The 14,167-nt window shown below is 30.4% G+C and overlaps 1 protein-coding gene and 1 long non-coding RNA gene across 2 annotated transcripts in view; one reads left to right on the top strand and one right to left on the bottom strand.

The window, feature by feature from the left end:
- The window catches only part of LOC122566707, a 6,359-nt gene extending 2,010 nt beyond the window's left edge, over positions 1–4,349 (top strand). Inside the window, exon 3 of the long non-coding RNA XR_006316603.1 lies at positions 7–4,349. This is a non-coding gene — a long non-coding RNA (uncharacterized LOC122566707). The remainder of the gene's footprint in view (positions 1–6) is intronic.
- Positions 1–14,167, bottom strand: part of LOC122566705 (proton-coupled amino acid transporter 2-like) — a 23,530-nt gene extending 9,363 nt beyond the window's left edge. Inside the window, exons 1-2 of the mRNA XM_043724352.1 lie at positions 13,299–14,167; positions 6,663–7,108 (exon numbers count right to left, since the gene is read on the bottom strand). Of these exons, the coding sequence (XP_043580287.1) occupies positions 6,663–7,108; positions 13,299–13,433 (581 nt within the window). The 5' untranslated portion in view covers positions 13,434–14,167. The remainder of the gene's footprint in view (positions 1–6,662; positions 7,109–13,298) is intronic.

The raw sequence follows: 14,167 nt of genomic DNA, 5'->3' as shown, positions 1-14,167 counted from the left end.
TGACAGTAATTTCGCAAGAAACTATCAGAAGTGGATACTTAGCATAAAGCTGTAGACAATGTCACATTATTCATTAAGAGAGATACGAGTTGATTGATACGAGGAAAATTATCTTCAATTCAGATATCATAACGCTAAAATATTTGTTTATTATTACCTTGTAACAGATGACATATAAACGGGGATCACATTTAAAAGCTTAATATAAAAGAAGACAGAACGCCATGTTTTCGAGATCTTATTACGAAACTTGTTCAATAAGTATCATATTTGAAGTTAACAAGTGTCTGGTAATTTATGAACGGGACTATAACTAACAAAAGTCTTATTAACAATGAATGTTAGCAAGTCAAATCATTTGATCGAAATAATTAAAAGATTTGATTGAATTCGTTTTATTGAAATGTTTATAGCACTTTCTTATAAAGAACGATCGATTACTCTTCTACGTCCATTCTCTATTTTATCCGTATACCAAGCGGAAGACTAACAATTAATTTCGCAATAAAACCTTTATTTGCGACAAATATCATCGATAATCAACATGATTATTATAAAGCAGCAATCTTGTTAACGAAAAAATAAATTAGACTTAACATCCTTTCAAAACACAATTGATCGATACATTTTTAATACCAGTTGCGCGGTTGAAATTAAACGTCATCATCACGATCTTTCTTATAATTAATACATTGAAAACGTGTGAATTAATGTTTCCCATTTTTTAGATATCAAGAACAAAGTGCGTTAATCGACGTTTTCCATTTTATTTTATTTCACATATCTCCCAAAAATATACAGAAACGGAGGTAAAATTTATTTAAAAATATGCAGTAAGATAACTACGTCTAAGATGACTACGTTTTTCGTAAAATTAAGGAAAGTACACAAGGAAACAAACGAACGACAATAACTAAAAGTTTCGTCTCGAAATTACGCTCGTTTTTACGTAGAAAACGCATCATCGTGCTTGTCTCGAGTACGAAACGTTCCTTGAACACGAACAGATAGGAAAAATTCATCACTGATAAGGAAAGTATTCGATGGAATGTAGTACTTGCACACGTGTATGTATACAGTGGGTACAAAAAGTATTTGCAAATATCTTTATTTTTCAATGCAGTATTTTTTAAATTATTTTTTTATTTTTCCATTATTTACGTTTCATTTCCGTAATATCAAACTTTTGTAAACTTATGAAAATATTACCACAGGTAAAGTACTATCATAAGAATAATACGAACTTTATCGTAATTGTATCTAATTAATTAATACATACACACAATTGTGGACAAAAATAATATATAAAATAGTGAAAAATAGAAGAATAAAAATTAAATAGTAGAAGTGAGTATCAACGAAGTTTAATCGAACTAGTATTAGTGTTATATACTTAAATCATATTTATTATACTCTTATACTCTTATAGTACAAGGATTAATTGGTAAACAATTGAAATTGATATTTACATTTTTATGTAAGCATTGTTTAACTAAATTTCATTGGCATCTATTTCTATTATCTATCCGCTTATTTTTATTCGCGACTATAAACGTAGTAATAAATGCAGTGATACAGGTATACAAACATACTTTTTGTAGCCACTGTACAAATAACAAAGCGAAGATAGATAACGAAGTTTGCATGATAAGGAATGCCATGGAACACGTGGAAATTATGGTATTGATTGTGCGACTCCCGAGGGCATACATACGGTTTACATACCGAAAGATTTCACGGATTTATCACGAACAAGTCGATGGAATTTTATAACATGTCTCAAAATTAAAGAGTTAAATGGCTACGAGGCTTCCGAAAAATATTTCCATTGTTCTTATATTTGCAATTATTATATAGAAGACGAATATTGCTATCGTTATCGCAGTTGTCCTTGTGGAAGAAACGTCATGCTTGTACTATTGTGTTTCAATAATTGCTGATTGGAAATTGCTTGATATATAGTGTACAAATAATATTATGTCTGGAAAAATGATTAATAGAGGTGCAAAGGTTTCGTGGAAAGTCGCGAGGATTTTTATACAGTTGTGCTTAATCCCTTAACTTCGATATTGAAGTGTCGTGAAAAACGTTAAATATCTTATTTAAAAATTGGGATTGACAAGTGCAAAAATGTACATACGAAATGCAATATAGAAAAATATGAAAAATATTCAATCTTGAAATGAATGAATATTTATGTAAATCTTATTGCCATAGATATGTTAATAAAAGTATGAAATTACATAAAAATCCGCAGTCTAGTGATTAATATTTGAATATTTAATCATTGAAATTAAATATCACGACAACTTTTGACTCAACCTTAGAATTTAATTATATAGAACAGGTATTTGATAAATACATAAATTTTTATCTATATATGTATTTTTTAAATATAACGGAAGAATTTAATAAAAATTACAAAATTTGCAAGAAATGACACGATTCTTGTTTCATTCGAAACAACATTTTGCATCCTTACTTGTTCGTACTATTCCACTAACAGTTCTTCTGATAAATTACAAGTTACAACGAATTCGGATGGTATTACCCTACAATTAGTCACTGTCAAAATGCGGTAAAATTACCGCAATCATATTGCGATAACTCTTAGTCCCTTTCCTTCCATCATTTCATCATTTCTATTCAATGCGTTATTTTATATACGTTAAACATCACAGAACAGAAAACAGCATGACAGAAAAGACGTCAATGATGTTCCAAGAACGTAATGTTACACTGGTTTATGGAAAATTACCGTAACTTACTGCAAATAAACACCTTCGATTAAACACTCATAGAGCCCGCATAATTCATTCTTCTACGTTAATCCATCGTAGATGAATCAAATAACAAGTATGTATCAGTACGTTTTGCTTACCAAATACGATCCATCATTTCGTTATTCTAATTTCTATCGATAAAAGAGGAAAGTTGTCGATAGAAATACGTACTCGATGCCATACTTCCCGGAAATTAATACTCTCCTATTTATGCTCAATCTTCCGGTTTTAAGATTAATTGCGATCACATACCAGAGAATTCGCGCACGTTCGTTTCCATTAAATACGGGTTATTATTAACATCGATAAGATATATCGCGTATGTTACGCAAACCATGTTTTGGCTAGGTGGAATGCGAAATGTTTAATAACGGGAAACATAGTACGAAATAAAACATTATTATGTGCTTTGTCTAGACAGATATCTGTACGTGCTAATAATTACGGAATAAATATCATAAACGATGTAAGCATATATAAAGTAAGTATACGTAAGCAATGATTTTTAACACGAAAAAGTTGCAAATGAGATACGTATAAATATAATAAGCATAGATTATATAAAAGTGGTAAAATGACCTATTCTTACATTCAGGGCTACTGCGAAATAGAGCATTAACACGTATAATCATAATAGTTAAAACTATAACGTGATAGATAAATTTAAAATTAATCCGATACAATTTTTACCTGCCTCTAAATGTATATATTCTCTTCACATAGGTGATAAAAGCTGAAAGTTCATGGCATGCAAGTGTTAAACGATATCAAAATTAAGTGTCAAAATTAACAGAAATACGATTTTTGTTTCAATTAGAAATCTTCGCGTTCTGCATTTACTCTTACCTTTTCGATTGCAAATTGGACGAAACTATTTGCAACGATAAATTCTTATCAAAATTTTCATTCAGATTATATTCTTATAAAAGTTTTGCGATAAAACGCAAAAACAGTAAACGATGAAGTTTTATATGGAAATATGTATTTGGTTAGCAATATATCAACCTCTTAATACACAAAGACGTCTGGGAGACGTCAATTTTTTTCGTATGTCATTTTAGATGTTGACGTCTCCGACATGCCAAGAATTGTGCATAATTTTACATTGAGCTGTATTAAATGGTATTTTTAGTACGCATCGAGCACCTATTTCGTTTGTATTATATGTCATATGTTGTTAAGAGAAGATGTGCCATGACATTGTATTAAAAAGTATACATTAAATACGTATCTACTTTGTTTCACTACATCGACTAATGTTTGCGAATTTTTCGCTTGATATACGAAGTAGATAATTTCAGGTAGATATAACTTGGCCTGGATTAATGTATTAATCAAAGCGATATCGTTTATCTCTTCATATTTCCTTATGACTATCCAAGTTATCACTTTGTAAGAAATTGAAGCGTTTATGAATTTTTCCTTCTTTTTATTTTCGTTTATATTGAAATATTTTATCCCGTTAACTCTAAATTATCATTTATTCAATTTTGACAATAATTTTGAGGAACATTTAAGGATGAAATCTCATTAGTGAAACTTGAAGAATACTTAGATTTCTGTACGCGTTGTTGTTCCACTGTTTTCTTTTTTTTTTTTTTTATAGATACAATATTACGCAAAGAGTTGTATTCTGCATAATAATAATAATAATAATTTACAGTCTAATTATTGAGATTTTTGTTTAAGGAAAGATTCAATTAACACGTTAGGTCTTTAAATGATTCTCTCCGAACCTATACTCGACTACGAATATATTCGAAGGTTATTGCAATGACCAAACACTACTCGTTTGAGGATGCAACGTATTGCAGCGCGTATTTGCAAATAAAACGATCTGCATGCTACTTCCGTCGTCAAAACACGTCCTTACGTGCCACTTTCTTAACACGTATGAATTATGTACGTTGTGTTTCATTCACAAACACAGGCTACTTATTATTTCACGGAGAAATTTCGGTAAACATGCGACTCGCAAAAGGCACCGATAGTTTTTCGAGAAAATAATATGAATATCCTGACGATGCACCGAAATGGCAACGAGGAACATTGCAACAAAGGAGCCACGAATTATAGAAACGTAATTACGTTCGTCGTCTGTTTGAAAACATGTTTATGCAAAAAAAAGGAAAAAAGAACGTAGCCTTTCACGATTGATAGATGATGATGAAGAATGTTTTAGCAAATAAAATTTCAAGTTTATTTACTTTTGGACATTTTTTTGATTAATATTCTTGTATGTGTATATATTTTCTTTCTTCGTTATTGAAATTATTCGGGTTTCTGTAAATCACATTTAACAATATTTTTTCTTTCATACAATATCAAATTAACGATTGAAATGCAAGGAAGCAGGAAACGTGAATTCGAGTAAATTGATTTGAGTTACCGCTCACGATCTATTCTATTGCAAATCATGTACCTTCATTGCCACTTACGTATTTCTATGAAAAAAAAAGTACTCTTCCAATGACGATAGACAACATATGATATACAGAAATGCTATTTTTACTATACACAGAAAATATCAATATTATCATAACTCCTCTCTTTACAAAAGTCAAGTACCTTGAGCACGTGTGGCGTACACTGTGAACAAGTACGTATCGTGCGTAGATCAAATACAGTTTGGAATATTATTGGAGGTAAAATATATTTCATGTTGTGAAATTTTATCTCGACGATATTGTTCGTAGTATTTGAGCGTATTTGATAAACGTTTTTGCTGTTAAAGGTATTCATAAGTTTCGTTCCATTAATTACATTCGTAGCAATTATAATTTGTTTATTACTTGTCAACAGGATCTCTGTTTTATCCACATTAAAATGTCTTATAAAACTGTATCATACCTTACCAAATTCACATTTAATAATTTTATAAAATTAAATTCGTCTCATTTACATTATTCTTACCATCCCTAGCCTACGATCTCTAGCAAATACATATTACGAGAAAATTTACTTATCTAGCAGTATGATTAAATATTAAGAATATGTGCACTGATGTGCAAAATAGTGTTGTACTCGAATAATGTACGCGTGGAATACGTTTCTCCGAAAAAATCTTTCCTTTGATTATTTACTTGATGTGTATGGTTACGTATTGTCAATACATTAGGTGAAAAATCGAATCTCAAGAGAAGACAGAACATAGTGAATGCAGTGGAATTTAATCTCAATTAAGTTTATCAACACTGTATGTACATTGTACATTATATACTAGTTTATCAATGTTATTTAATCATCAGCTTTCAAGAAGCTACAATACCATTAGACGATCTTAAGATTAAGATCTTAGACTAACTTGACTATCGACGTGAGTTAGTGATGAATCTAGTCATTTCAGTAATATTTCATAGTTAATATAGTGTTAGTATTATTTTGGATTCCGTATTACCTATACTATTAAACAGAAATCAAATTTTGGAAAAAAGTGTGACAATTTCTTCTCAATTCTTATTCTGATTTCACAATTTCTCTTACATTTTCCTTAGTCAATTTTCCGATACTCATTCGCCTAATCAGTATTTTAATAATCGAGACTGCCTTCGTTTGTTGTTAATATATCCTATCTATCGCTTCAGAATATCCGAAAACAAACAAGTTTTATCACTTTTTTATGGCGTGTTTGTTTTTCTTCGTTCAGTTTAAAACATTATTTCTTAACAGGCTATACGTAGTATACCATAACTTTACTTAAAAGATAAAAATACTATTTGAAATATTATTCAACTTTTTCGTACTTTAGATACTTTAACGTACCTTGAAAAGCGAGAAATACTAAACAGGACATTTTAACTACGAACGGCGATGTACCATATTTGACATTGCTTTTTTTTTCTTTTTAAGTTGAAAGGATCATTGAGAAAAATCACTTACGTTTTCTCCAGCGGTAAATTTTTAATTACCGTGTCGCAGGTATTCTTCATATACTTGTTATAACCAAGGAAGCCAAACATCGTGTACAAGCAGGTGTTAAGCAACATGTTGCATGTTATCAATCGTGGCAAGTGTTCCGGATTCTTCATCGAGTTCTCCAGTGGTAGGCACAAGGTCACATTATGAAGTGCGTACAGGAACAGATTGCAATACATCGGAACTGGCAAAGCTTGAGTAAAAGCTTCCAATCTTGCAGGATCGGGGAAATCTTCGAAGAGATAATACAGGGTAACGGAAATACCAATTAACATAAACACAGCACCAACCACGGAAAATGGTGTCAGATATTTCAAGTTCGCAATGAAACTCAATAGACAGACGAAGGGAAACAATGCTAGTATGTAGATCCGATCATCCATCTTAACGTCGAAGAAAAATTCAATTAGCTGAAAATGAATAATTTTTTTTTAGTAATTAAAAATTAACTCTTCGGTAATGAATAATTTTGCAATTGTATAAAACGTAACCTATAATGAATATCGTGTGGTTGTAAAACTCGTACGAATGTAATCACAATGGTATGATAAATAACGTGCATTGGATGCGTTGTAAGAACATCTAAACGAATGGAGAAAGGATGGTAGTTTGTACTTTTCTGAGGTATGTACGCGTATATACGTTGTACGAATGTAAGATAATATGAATGATTGATCAGATAAAATATGCAACATATGATGAATAGGTTCAGAGTATGTGATCATCTTCGAAAGATGAATTGTTCGGGTATATCGTACGAATTGCTTAAGCTCTTAATGTATGAATCTTTCTTTTTATTTAGTAATGAAAAATGAGTGGACCTTTTACGTTAAAAGACGACTAACGAATGAAGATGCACATCTTTCATATATCTTTTCTAATATAAATGGTCTAGGGCAACGATGATTTAGTGCTTGAATCCATAAAGATCAATGACTAAAGCAATCAGATTGTTTTTATATCTATATTACAGATATGTGCGTTAGGTGATCAATTAATAAGATTTTTCGGTATAGAAGAGATTCTACATTAAAATGTTTCATTACGTAACGAACTTCTGATTTGCGAATAATTACGATACAAGAAATACGAGGTATGTTAATGTTCATATAACTGGTGAAAAACAAAAGATCACACTAAAATATCACAGTTATCTTCCACATAAAAACTCTATTTGCACAAAAGGACTTAAGGTGTGTGTAAAGCATTTATTTTTACAAGCTTGTGCATAATAATAGAGTGAAAACGTCGAAGGTAAATATTAAATTTAAGATCGCCAATCAGTTATCTCAGTACCTAAATAAATTAATGGCGAGTTGAGAATTCTTGAAGTACTTTTAAAATATAAATAGCTAAATAACAATAGTAGACATTTATGCTTTAACTTATGCTTAATTTATGCTTATGTGTATTCAACTGTCATTAAGTTATATAATCAGAGTTCAATTTTCTATATGAATTTCATTTGAAATTTAATAACACAGAGTACTGCCAACTGGTGATACAAGATGAAAGAAAATAAATCTACATGAAAATCATGTCGAGAATGTAAAGCAATATTTTTACAGGAAATTCTATATATTATATTGATTTATACATTACACATTAGACATTATAATGATAACCTAATCCTAAAATAAATTGCCATACAGATGAGTTTCTATATTTTGATCTCAATAGGTCATTGACTAAAATTATTTCAAAGATTCATGGTAGGTGTTATTTACATTATATTTTTAAAGATAAAAAATTATGATGAAATCTAATCGCCTATTTGCTCATAAATATTACGACACCTGCTGATCTCATATAGCACATGATAATTGATCTAGACAATTGAGAAACTAATTAGTCCAATAGAACTCCGTACTTGTATAAGATAAAAGTTTAATGTACGTAATAGAAAATTGCGAAAGCTATATATAAAAATTCTCAAGAGGAAACAAATTTGATAATTATACGATGGTACTTATACAATTCTCTAATCTAAGCTTCACTGAGAGAATTTAAGATAAATTAGATACATAACTCAAACATTTGATTTATGGAATCGTTTACAGAGTATGTGATCAAATAACGGTATGTAAAGCATAACAGAATATCTGATATAAACGTAATCAAAAACTTAATAACACGAATGTCATAATTGATTAAAACAATAATAGAGTAAATGATGTAATAAACTAAACAAACATATCGTTTGATTCTACCGTGCAATTCTGTCTGGTATTATATTGAATATGTGAGTGCTCTGCAGCAGTTTCAAACGAGATTTAGTAATTTGCTAATAATTTACCAGGTTTGCCTTATTTTGCAGTAAGTGTCTTAACACTTGTGAGGATCAATCAGACTTAGAAGTGTATCGATCAAAAAAGAAGTAACAGTTTTCTATACTTCTGCAATTTCAATTGTACGTTACAAAAAGTAATATTTATTCTGATAATAATTTAATCTTCCGTAATTTTGTAATAATTTAATTTTCTCTAATTTCTCAATGCTGTAAATTTTGAAAAGAAGAATCACAACTAAAAACTGTGTCATCGCTACGAACTTTAATCATACAACGTATTAAACTGTTTGAATGATAGGATTCAAATGGATGATTTACGAGAAGAAAATGTATAGCTGAAAGTGCCAAGTGAAAATTTTTATGTATTCGAAAGACATTTTATGATTCTGTAAATCTAATAAAAATGACTGTGATCGCAGGGTCGTTCTTTCGATATGCATCGGCGAATCGAAAGAAATAAGAGACATCCAACGAAAAAGCAAGGCTGAGTTCGTTGAAGCAAGGAGTTCCGCCTGATATTCTTCAAATTTTGGTCATTTCTTTGTACTGTAACATTCGAAGATAATAAATGGAGAATGAATAATACAGAAATTACTAATGAAACTGCATACAGAATTTGCAAGTTATTTACTAGAAACACGACAGATCATACACATAATTACTGCTAAAGTCAGTCCCAGTAAATATTCTGCTTCATTAATGTAATGCAGAATTATTTAAATATTTTGCGCCTTCCGCGAAGTTTATAATCATAATAAATATTTTCTACCATTCATATGGATGTCACATCTATTTGAAACATTAGCAATACAATTATGGTAATCGTGTTTCGTTACAGCTCCAATGAGATTCCAAAAGATTTCATTTGACAAACATATCTATCTATAACAAACTTTCACAAGTGTTTAAATAATCTTGTTACCCATTAAAATTTGCATTCAGTCGCAAAAGCCTCCACGTTTATACCTCTTATTTTTAACATAATTGACGTTGATAAAATCGAAGGTTACATAATTTTTGACGTAAAATTTTTTCAAGCTTGTTGTCTTGACTAAAGCTAAATACTCGTAATATTTTTAATCCCTCCTGTGAAATATTCTAATACATTAAGTGAAAAAAAAGTCATTATTCGATGATACATAATTGTATCATACATAAAGTGCATCTTTAGTTTATTTCTTCGGATAAGTCAGATGCACGAAACTCGGCGAGTGTGCATAGACTTTTGTGTCTGAATATGTCACAGGAAAACTTGGTAAGTCGAATATCAACGATCAAACTCAACGACCGTAAGAAGCAGGAGACAAATAGCATATTCGATTCGTCGATGATGAAAAGAAACGACCCCTCGAGCTCGATCTTTGTAAATGGAAATGCTCCTTACGACTCGATCCTCACTTGCTGAAACGAAGTGGAGACATAAAGGATGTATATCACTGCGGCCTGAAAATGCACGAAACAGACGATCACGTTGGTCAGGATGCCAAACGTTTTCCCGTACTTTCGAATCTCTTCTGGACCAGTTTGAAAAGACACCTCCGCCGTTTTCGCGAAATCCAACATCGGTATGCGATTACGTCTGCACAACACCTGAGCGCATCGCACCTGCGTTCAGAGAACTCGTTTTCAGTTGCGATTCCGCGTCGTGCAGCGATTTCCATGGCGACCGACGCTTTGTAAACAAGGCACGATCTTTCCAAAGGGAAATATTTGAATACGGGAAACCGTGTAATTTTTCACGATACCACTTTCCAAATATTGTTCCTTTTCGCGTGATGTTTTCACGTGTACTCGACAGTAATTGGATCTGATATTTTGAAAACTAATTTCGGTGCCTTTGTAGGTGAAACAATGTATTTTTGAATACTTTAGTGATAGAACGCATCAATCAAGTTTTTAAAAGCTGCATCTACTTCCTATTAATTTGTCGATCGTATTATAATACATATAATTACAGATCAACTTCCCAAAAAATAATTACTTATCTCTAGAGGTTTATTTGTCAATTTCCTGTACGCTTATTTCTAGAAATTTGGTAATACTTGTAATTTTGTAACGTTACCAGTCCTTTTTACTTTTCAATTGTTCAATTTCAATGATTTTCCAAGATTTCCTTGCGCAATTTAACTGATATTATTAATGGAACGTAAGTTTTAAGTAAATGGGAATAATTAGTACTAATATTCTGTTTTACAATCGAAACAAAATTGATAACGAAAGAACAACGAAAGCATAAGAAATCAATTTCATTATCCTATTTGATAGCGAAAATTTACAAAATTGTAAAATCGTAAAGTAGATATAGAAATAAGTCTGCGTATGACCGACAAACTGTAACTTATCGATTCACTAATATCATTATTGGTAAATTATTGCGTAAGAGGGCTTTGATCACGAAGAAAACGAGATGTTACATCCGTGGCTATAATAATCGGTAATAACATATCATTTGCAATAAATGAAGACCTTCAGTCGTAAAAATTACGAACGTTTGTGTTCCACAGTTATTACTTTAAAGATTGGTTTGGTACAATAGACGCTATGTTTCTCCAAAATTTGTTTCTTCCTTTGGCATTTCTTTGTATTTCCTTTAGAACAAATATTTCAGGTACAAATAGAATAACTCGTGTGATTTTTTCATCCTATGTTATTTAAAAGTCGAGTATTATACGTATCTAAGATCTATTAATTACTTGTCAACTATAATAACAGAATAATAGAAAAATATTCTGAGATAGAAATGAATGAGTCGTAACGTCCTTCCTTCTGAACCAAACGACACTGATTTGGTACATTGTTTTATATCGGTAAGGATGATTAAGATACTTGACTTCGCGGCATTCTTTTAATCACTTTAGATCCAATTACGCTTCTTATTCTTATCAAGTTTCTTGAATTGGAGGAAAGTATAGGATATGCGTGTTTTATTGATATGCGTGGTTATAAATGTATGGTAGTGAACATTAAAAATCAATTTGCTCATCAAGACAAATGGTAAGACCGGTCATAAAAATTCGAGAATTACAGCAAACTAAGATGTTTACAATAAACGAAACATTTTGTACATTAGATTTGAATTAACAAGTATATTATATCATAGATTATAAGTTGAAATAAAGTGCTCATGGAGTATGATCATTGACATTTAGGAAATTTAGAAATGATTCTACGAAAAAAACATATCGTTGACGTATTTGTTCAAAACGATACAATGTATTAAAGATTGTTTATTCTTATAATATTTCCGTTAGATAGAAAATTAATTCGATTTGAGGATTATTAGTTCTATTAACTTAATAAGCATTTTTTAAACGCTATAACATGGAATCAATAACGCATTAAGTAATTAAGTTCTTTATATATATATATATAAGTGGATTGAAAACTGTCCTCCTCTTTTTTATCAGTACTATTAATATTGTTTATCTATGATTAAGACCACACATTCCCAAATTGAATATCTCATTGTATATCGTAGATAAATACAAACGTTTATGATATTAATATTTCTTCCATCATAAAATATGTGTAATGTTCTAGAATTGTAATCATTGACTTTTTATTATTTAAAGTTATGGAAAATAATTTAAATAACATGTCATCTTATTTGGCCAATAATAATTTTGAAATAATTATGTGTTATGTGACTTTTCTCTAAATTAATTCGTTAGTTGGTTATCAAATAAAAAACAATTCTTTATTTTATTTGTTGTTTGCACAAAGCTTTTTTTTTTAGATAATTTCTTAAACAATTTCTAATTCTATGTCAACTATGTGAAAAATTTTCACATGTATAGATTCCTACAATTCATATTCGAGAACAATTGTCACGAGAATAATTCTGAGAACTGCCATATTGTAATATAACATAAATTGTTTACTCAACTATTGTTTACTATTTATTATTATACTTGAATATATCAATTAGTATGAAAAATGACTTGAAAATGATTTATTTAATCTTAGTATAATATGTAATTGCTTTCTTCAATAAAAATAAGAAACTGATTAAGAAATTCATTCACGCCTGTATTCTGATTGTAATAGATTTAAAAACGCTAAATTGTGGGGAAAGTGATTTGTTCTGCATATGTTCTCTATACTCAACTTTCACCAGAAAACATTTAACCAAATAATAAGAATAATTCCGCCCTACTTCCAATTCTGCCTGCTTCATCGCACCTTTAATCATTTTCATATGATTATACAACGTCTTACGTGATCGTTTCGGTTAGTTAATTATTACAAAAATCTCTCTACTTTCATTCTCTTTGCTAGCTTGTCCTGTTATATCCAAGTTAAGTACTTACCAGTGCCACCACGGTATGAGTGCACAATAGGCCAATAACGACGCTGCAAATCACTGACATCGCGTAGCCAGCTCTTCGGAACCCATTTGGCAAGAAAAGCACGCCGTTGCCAATCGAACCTTTACACAGATGCATGAATGTGGCAAAATCTCTGAAAGAGTTTTTAAAATTTCAATCGAATTATTTGAAATTAATCAAATCGACGAATTGAAAAACGGTACAAGTCCAAAATAATTTTATTTCGATTATTTAAAATTTATGAGATGATATCAACCATAGTCTTGCATGAATGTTCGTCGGAATTAACACAGTTGCGTTTAAATCGGGCCAGCAAAACTAATTTTGTTAAATTACGAAATCAATGATATCGAGGATAAAGCTATTTCGTAAAATATCTGAAGGATACAGCTTTTGGATTTGTAATATTCTGCAATTTATCGATTTAATTCATTTATCCGTTATGCACGTTTTTGTTTATTACGTGAATGCATTTTTCATTTTACAATATGCAGCTTGTTCTTGGAACGGCAAGAAGTTAGTAGGAAAAGAAACAGACTTTTTCTTGCCAATCTCGACTCGGACTATAATTCCATTTCGTTTGTGTAAACTCAACTACAGCACTAACTTCAATTTTTCGTCTCTTATTACGATTATTCTTTAAGTAAGTTAAAATATCTACTCTACTGTAAAATAGTTGAAGATAAGTTATGTAATAAAAAGAACTTGAACTTTTTACTAGGAAAGATTCGATAGGATGATATATATTATCGATCGTTTATATATTTTTAAATACTACGTTCAACTATAATATAGAAGATCTACTAAATCCCAATTATTAGTCTATATTTGTCTAAAATGTTTTGACAGTT

Source organism: Bombus pyrosoma, linkage group LG4 (genome assembly GCF_014825855.1).
Source record: "Bombus pyrosoma isolate SC7728 linkage group LG4, ASM1482585v1, whole genome shotgun sequence".
NCBI lineage: Eukaryota > Metazoa > Arthropoda > Insecta > Hymenoptera > Apidae > Bombus > Bombus pyrosoma.
Note: the sequence above shows the minus strand (reverse complement) of the source record. Positions and strands in the feature narration are given on the sequence as shown.